Here is an 8,355-nt window from a genome sequence, read left to right as displayed (position 1 = left end):
TTTATTACTGGACAATAAGAGAAGTCAGAAGCAAGTGCCAGTTTTCTGGGTACCTTTTGAAAGACACTTTCTCTTACGTGATATGCTGCAGAGCAAAACATTGACTAATGATGAATCTTTCAGGGCTCAGATGTGAGCATAAATGAAGCCTTGTGTGAATGAGAATATTTACAATTACCCTGAAGAGTTTTTGTGTACTGCTCAACAGGTATTACAGTTTCCTAGTGCTTTCTACACTCTATGACCCATAGTTGGTGGACTGTCAAAATACTCACTGATTTCAGGTGTTTCAACCACAGATATTGATAACAGACGCATAAAATCTACCACATAGCCAGGACGTTTCCAAAGGCATATATTTACGATTCATAATGGGCTCTTAAGATGAAAAAGGCTTCCATGGCTAAGCATGCAAGCTTCACATCACCATAGGCCACGCCAAGCAGGGTCTACACAGACATGGTTAGACAAGTGTGGTATGGAGAAACTCAAACAGCCTGCACAAAGCCCTGACATCAACCTCATTGAAAACCTTTTGAAGGAATTAAACACCGACTCGGGGCCAGGTCTTCTAATGCTCATTTGTCTGAAGAGGCACACATTTCCAACAAACTACAAAATCTTGAGAAAGCTCTTCCAGGAGAGTGGTGGCTGTTATAGCCACAAAGGGGGGTCCAAGTCCATATCATCGCCCATGGTTCAAGAGAGAACAAGCTCATATGGGGCGATGGTCATGTGTCCACTGACTGTGGTTGATATGGTGTAGGTAGGCCTTTTTATTATGATGTACTCATAACACCAAAGAAAACAAAGAAAAGGCAGAAGGAAATCATATTTTTTACAATTGTCCAACAGTTGAAAATGTATCTTTTGCAAGGCTTGAAAAAACAATGATGAATTTTTATTCCGTAATATGGGTGTTACTAAATTGTTATTCTTTCATCAGTCTAGGTATTTTGTTCTTTAATGGGATCAATCACAATACCTGATGATTTTGTTTGGAAACAATTAGCACTGTATGGACAAATAGGACATGTGAATCTGCTGTACCACGAACACTGATATTTGTCTCAGTGCTTCATCAATGTATATTTTCTTTTATTTATCTATCTGTTTATTGATTTAAAGTTCTGTCTCTCTTTTTTCTATAAATCTGAGATCAGGCCCTTGAAGGTGAAAGGGAATAGAATAGGGATGCAAAGTGATTTAGTGCAAGACCAGTGTTTGCATGCATGTCTATAATAAACAACCCTGAAAAATGAAACAGCTTAGGAGAGAGTAATACAGCATATACTTGGTGAATGGTGACCTGAGCAGACAGTAATAAAGACAGAAAATTAAGTGAACAAGAACAGTAGTCCACTAATCTCTCATGTGTGGGCCATCACATACTGGCTGTGCCCCAGCTCAGGTGCCCCCCCCCCCCCCCCCATAGCTCATCATCATCATGATTGGGCACATATTTTGCAGTGTGTTCAGGCAGCCCTCGTAAATTCAGCAATATCAGACAAGCATGTAGTATGAAAGTTAATGGAGAATACCTAAACACACCATCTGTTTTGGTCTCTGTGAGACCAATGTCTTATTGGAGGATAATTCTGGTTAATTATCATGTTGTAGTTTTTGCCATCATTTTTATCATTAATAATAACTACAAACCAACAAGTTGGTGCTGAGATTTGGGAACAATGTGGGGTCACTAACAACAAGACCAATGGGTCAAGAAACAGAAGCAGTCAGGCAAGAAAATAAAGGGAAACTGATAATATTACACACAGATCCAGGTCAAGGTTTACAGGACCACCACTCTCTGCATGGCCTCACATGCATCAAACTAAGTAACGGATTTGAAGGGGTTCTCTGCAAGGCTTTTCAACCCTCCTTTAACTTTGATCAAGAGTAAACACTGTTGTAGTAAAAACAAGGTTCTTTCACATATACTAAATCCTAATATTAGCAACATTTTAATTGCATTTGCTTTCAGTTTGGCCTCCAAATAAATTGGTGTAGATATGGTGGATAAACTGTTGGCTTGTTCCTATCCTGTTTCTGGACTCGTACTTGTATTTTCATGTAGTAATGCCGCCACTCACTCAGACCTCAGGAATGAACTCATGTGATCAAGTTATAATGACCAACTGGAAAGATGGAAAAACTACAGAAATAAGACCAAGTGGAAACAAACATATAAAATATCCTTTGAGGGAGGAGGTGCAGGTTCACTCTACTGAAGGTGGTGGTCCCTGAATTCATGTGACTCTGCACACTGTGTGTACTGTTCATTAACATATATGATGACTGAAGAGAGATTAAGAGTGAGTGAGTGTGTGAATGATTTTGCAGGGGTGCTGCTGTTTTTGTAAAGTTAGTGTAATAGTGCCCTCTACAGGCATTCCCAAGACACTTGGATGAAAGGACCTGATGCCTCTCTAGCACTCTGTGTAATCTTTAAACATTGATATGCTTTTATTAGATCAGCTGTGCATTAATTTATGAGTTAATAACACATGCTGACACATTGAAATACACATATAAGGGTGCACAATCGATTTGTAATGCACACAGTGCAGAGTGTTTGTGAAGTAATGGGACACAAGGTGAAACATGAATTATAACTGTGTTCCAAGTAAACTTACTACTTTCTCTGAATGATGTCACTTTTCTGTTGTCAGTTAAACATAATTTCTTTCATTTCTATAAGAGGAACTTGAAGCTGTGTGTTGTTAACATATCAGTATATTTTAAAAAATGGGTGCCTTTTCATAAATAGACATTTATGAGAAGGTGAAAAAAAACCTGTATCCTCAATATGGCCAGATTTTTTGTTGTTGATGTTATTTTTGTTTTGTTCTTATTTTCTCTTTCGTTTCTCTCTGTTAGATATGTTGGGTATGATTGTACAAATCCTCAGGTTCTTTACAGCTCGAATCAATTTCCATTTCAGTCATCTAGAGTTCAGCAGTTCAACAGTTCTGACCTCACTGTGCCACAATATCCTTATTTCAGCAAATGAAACTTCTTTTGAGAAAGAAGTGGCTTCAGATACATTCAGTAGTGAGCTCAGCTTGGATCACTATGGTGCTGCAGCAGAATACTGTATATTTCAACTATGGCACTGCACTTAATGAACAGTGACAATCAGTAGGAGATGTTGCCACCGCAGAACGTGGAGAATGATCACAAGACGGACAGGTGACAGCCAGGCTGCATCAACTTCTGTACAGTAGCTTTAGAGATGCAGTGAGGGATAAAATTATGGCTCTTTTTATCAGACTTGTAAGAATGTTCATTTCAAACTGTATGCAAACTGTTTCTGGGAGTCAGTACCCAGAGCAGGCTAGTCAAGGCTGTTTATTTAGACAAGAGTGCTTTACTGAGCTCATTGTGATCTCTTTGGAAAACCCAACTCATTCACAAAATATAGAAGTATCATAATGCTGCTGATATGGAAAGCTTGATATGGAAAGAAGCAGATCATGGACTCAACAAGAATGGGTCTTTACAATCATGTAAGCTTACCATCACCAAAAATGTATCTTTAATCCTGACAAAAAAATATTAAAAGAGTTTTAGTACTCAAAATGAGCTAAAACCGATGCTACGCCAACAATGTGCCTGCTCACTTATTGGTATTAGCTGACTGAAGGAGACAACGTCGCCTAAATAAGAGTAGAGTAGGTAGGTGTTGGACAATGGAAATTGAACCATTGATCATAAATGAGCCCTCTCTTAGATAGTGGCTTATGGACATGTCTTCGCGGTAGCAACTCGTCAATCCCAAAGTAGCCATGCCCCAAGAATACCCTGCTTTACTGTCTATTTTCCTCTTAATGAGAAAATCTTCCAAAATGATAATCATGCTGTAATGAAGAATACATAAATCTAGCGTTGAGACCATCAACTTGTTAGGAAAAAGTTTACTGAGGTAATAAATCAAGTGAGAAGACAGCTTATTTTCTTGTAGACTTATATGCAATTTGGCTTCTTTTTGCGGCCAGTGAAGTCACCCTCTGCTGGCCAACAGAGAAAATGCAGATTAAGGCACTTCTGCATTGACTTCACTTTTCAAACACCAGGGCTCTGTCCACTTATTTTTAACAAGCTTCCATTAATACAATTATTCCACATGAACATCCCATATTTCAGATAATCATAAAATTGTCATTAAATATAATAACAAAAAAATAATTTTAATAAATGTAAGTCTCAAAAGCTTTCAGGAGCTACAGGCAGCTGCTTGGGAGCAGGATAGCCCAGGCATGCATTGCTCAGGTGGGAACGGTTAGTGGTGGATGACATACAGTACATCCATGTTTCAGGCTCTCCTCAGAAACAGCACAGCTTTGCCCGGTTTGATTGATAAGATGTGGCTCTACGGTGCTTCACTGCTGCAGATCAGGGATCACATGAACACTGCTTTGTCTCTTCACACAGCTGTCTGAAAAATGTTGCACAATTTCAAGCTGGATCTTTGTATTTGCTTCGAAGTCATTTAGTCTGGAACAGTTAGATAAACATATATGTCTACAAACCAGACTCTCAAACCTGCTTCTCATCTCTCCTGCCTGCTCTCTTTCTTCTGTCATTTCTGTCATGTTCCATTCTTTCACCCCCACTTTATTTAACAGTAGCCTGTGTGATGATTAGCCAGTTTCATTATTTGTAAGTCAACATAATGATAGTGAATGATTCAGTAACCAATATGCAAGACAAATAAATGTGTTCATGTGACCTACTTTTGTCTTGTGTATTTTTGTATGCCTCTGTAAGCCTCAGTTTTACTGCATGTCAGATGGTGTTGGTATTTTGATCATTACAAATTTGCACAACATAACTTTATAGTCAAACGTGCTGTGTTTCAATTTCTTTTTTATTCCAGAGCTTTTATCTGCCAGCTGTAGTCGCTTTTCAGATTATTTTACAAAGACAACCAATTATGACACATATTAAAGACTAAACTATTTGTGACCAGGTGCATCATTTAAATGCAGCTTTCACATTAATAATAATCTGATAATGTAACACAAGCCTGTGTTTAAAATCTTCCAGGCAAGGTCTCATTGTGAGCAAATTAAAATGAAGCAGTAGGGGATTTTTCTTAAGAGAATAATACACAGGTACTGATATAATTTGCATGTTTGCATGTAATTTGAGTTTGCATGTTCTCCCCGTGCATGCATGGGCTCTTGACTGGCAGCCAGTCTAGGGTGTACCCCACCCTTCGCCCAATGACAGTTGAGATAGGCTCCAGCCCCCCTGCGACCCTGAACAGGATAAGCGGTATAGATAATGGATGGATTATTAAAATGTAAAGCCATGGATGGAGGGGAGGGCCCATGGATATTGCCTTTGTGATGGGTAAGAATTTTGTGCAACATTCCTGAGTACAGGGGAGGCAAGGAGTGAAGAAAGTGATAGTGAGTGAATAAATCAGGGGGAAAACGTAAAATGAATGAAAAAATATATATATATTTTTTTTAAATATGACAATATAAATAATTACATTAACACAATAAGTAGCATTATGATTAAAAGCAGAATAAGATACAAAATTATTGCACAGTGTAGTAGAAATGATTACACAGAATTCTCTCATAGCATGATGAACTATGTATGGACAGGAGAATATGTAAATTGTAGTGTGAATGTTGGATGATAGTTGGAGTACTGTTAATACACTATAATGAGGTGTTAAAGAGTCTGACAGCAGTGGGTATGAAGGACCTGCGGAAGCGCTCCTTCTTGCAAGGTGGAGTCAGCTTGGTAACATGCTCCTCTTACCCACCTCCTTTATGGAGTCCGGAGTACAGTCCAGGACAGAACCGGCCCTCCTGACCAGTCTCTTCCTGTCCCTCTCTGTGCTCCCTCCTCCCCAGCAGACCACTGCATAGAAGAATGTAGACGCCACCACAGTGTCATAAAAGGTCCGTAACAGAGTCCTGCACACTCCAAAGGACCTCAGTCTCCTCAGCAGGTGCAGACGACCTTGGCCCGTCTTGTACAGTATTTATTGCCTACTGTGCAAACATACAGTATTAATTGGAACTAAAACAAAGTTCACAAAGTTTCATTGTTTTCACATAATAATCTTAGATAGATAGACAGGTAGATCTTTCATTTCATTTAATGCACATTATAAGATATGTATCTATGAAAAAGATAATGATATCATTAAGGTTTTAAATATGCACCCTAAATTCTAGATACTAGCCTACCGGTAACTCTTTACAAATCATATTGCTTATTTCATATCTATAGTCTCATATTTGTGACGTCACCTATGCTGCGTCCATGTTTTGCTCCAGCCGGAGGAGAGAGTGTGATGTGTTTTACCGTTGTTGTGGTAACAGTGTACGTTCCTGGAAGATAGAATCATTACTGCTGTAACCCCGACAGACACGTAAGTGCTACAACCCTGACCACCTTACAGACGTGGTCACACCATAACGCGGCGTTTGGCGCCCGTAACTCGGTGTGAATGAAATCAGCGTGCGGAGGGAGGAGCAGCTCCGGGATTTTTCTGCTGATCTCCTGTAGACCAGAGGTAGGAAAAAACACCACCAGCATTGACCGACTGCTCCAGAGTCAACACCGATGTTCAGTGATCTATGGTGTATAGGCGTGTATAGACGTTCGCATGCCAAGCTGGATAAGGTTGCAGCATCGCTTTGTTTCAGAAGCATTTCATTCTTCAACGTGACTGTTCATTTAACGTGCTGCTGAGTGAAGAGATGATAGCAGTGATAGCAAACTTCAGCTTTTCTAATGTACTCAGGTAGAATTTATCCTCAATATCCTGATCTAAAGATGGAACATGGTCGATTTACGTTTTAAGTAATTCAAGAAGCATTGTAGCTGCTCCAGGTGGCGTCGTATAGCTATTATTTTTCAGAAACAACACATTTGATGTGTAGCCTGATTGAGCTGGTTGTGAGGGCTACAAATAGTTAAAGCAACAGCAGAGAATAAGACTGGTACCAGCTTATATTACCACATGTTAAAGCCATGCTCATTTTAATTTACCTTTGGATGGATTTTTAGGATCAAGTTCCCCACAGGATGAACCGTGAACTTTGGTATGACCAAAGCTAAAGACATTTTAGCAGCAGTAGTACTTTATGTTGAGCTTTAACTAGTAAATGTAAGCTTGCGTATAGCCTACAAGATAAAGTAAGATTTGAACATATGACCATTATACCTGCTAAACATTGGCCTGGTGGCATTGTTATTCTAAGCATGATAGCTTGCAAATTTAAATCAACAAACTATTTCAACCCTTTATGTGTTACTTTTAGCAAGTTTGTGAATTACTGTCAGTGCATCTGGGTTTTATTCACAAAAATTACATTTGAATATCAGTCACTGACTTTGTGTGTGTGCGCATATATATGTGTGTGTAGAATGCCATCCCTGTCAGAAGACCTACAGGAGGTGCGGAGTCGGGCTGAAGTGTGCCTGTATTCTGGTGGCAGGGTGGTGGAGGTGCGAGCTGGGGTGATGGCTATGGCTAGTCTGTCCTTACCACCCTGCTCAAAATACCGCCACATCGCTGCAGAAACTATGGTGACAGTAAACAGCTTTGGCAGCAACAGGAAGGAGGTGAGCAGAGAGCAAGTGTTATACCATACTCCCACCTGGAAATACGTATAAAACATCCTTCTCAACAGAGACCAAGGTTGGGTACATAAAGTTGCACAATGCTGAACTAAGTGCAATATCTCTGAAAAGATTACAATTTGTCTTGGGTTTATGATTCTAAAAACGGGTCACTGGGACTTTACTATTGCTCGTTTTTTCCTATTGATAAATGCTGGAATAAAAGATGTCAGTTATTTTAGGGTACTTCATGAAGGAACTAGGAAAAGCAAAATTAATCCATTAAAGGGTGCCGTTACTGATATTGATTTTGTGATATTCTTCTCAGAATGATAATAAAGTAGGCAATGCTTTGTAAGAAGAAATACATCAAAATTCACAATATAAAGGAGTTCAATATTAGAATTTTAAAGTGACCATTTTTCTGCAGTTGAAAACAGAGCAAAGTTTCTAGTCTCCATCTTAGGTTGAAACTTAACCATAAAATTATTAACTGTGAGCTATATTTACTGCTCTCTCTGCCTCTTCAGACCCTTGCATCTCTCCAGCGATTGTCTACTGCATTGAACATACTGGAAAAGTATGGCTGCAACTTGACGAATCCCAACCGGCCGAAGTACTGGAGGACAGTGAAACACAACAACCCAGTGTTTAGGGCCACCGTTGATGCTATTCAGGTGAAAACAACAGTAAAAAAATACACACAAAGAATCAATGAGCCCTCGTGACATATTGATGGCATTGTGTGTCAGTCTACAG

The 8,355-nt window shown here is 39.3% G+C and overlaps 1 protein-coding gene across 1 annotated transcript in view; it reads left to right on the top strand.

Annotated features, from left to right (window-relative positions):
• The first annotated feature begins 7,401 nt into the window (after positions 1–7,401).
• The window catches only part of rnf31 (ring finger protein 31), a 38,860-nt gene continuing 37,906 nt past the window's right edge, over positions 7,402–8,355 (top strand). The window contains exons 1-2 of the mRNA XM_069685518.1: positions 7,402–7,599; positions 8,127–8,273. Coding sequence (XP_069541619.1) covers positions 7,402–7,599; positions 8,127–8,273 — 345 coding nt within the window. The remainder of the gene's footprint in view (positions 7,600–8,126; positions 8,274–8,355) is intronic.

Source organism: Semicossyphus pulcher, unplaced genomic scaffold, assembly GCF_022749685.1.
Source record: "Semicossyphus pulcher isolate SPU_LCO1_2020_fin unplaced genomic scaffold, fSemPul1.0.p SCAF_7, whole genome shotgun sequence".
In the NCBI taxonomy this organism is placed as follows: domain Eukaryota; kingdom Metazoa; phylum Chordata; class Actinopteri; order Labriformes; family Labridae; genus Semicossyphus; species Semicossyphus pulcher.
This window is presented reverse-complemented; position numbering and strand designations above follow the sequence as displayed.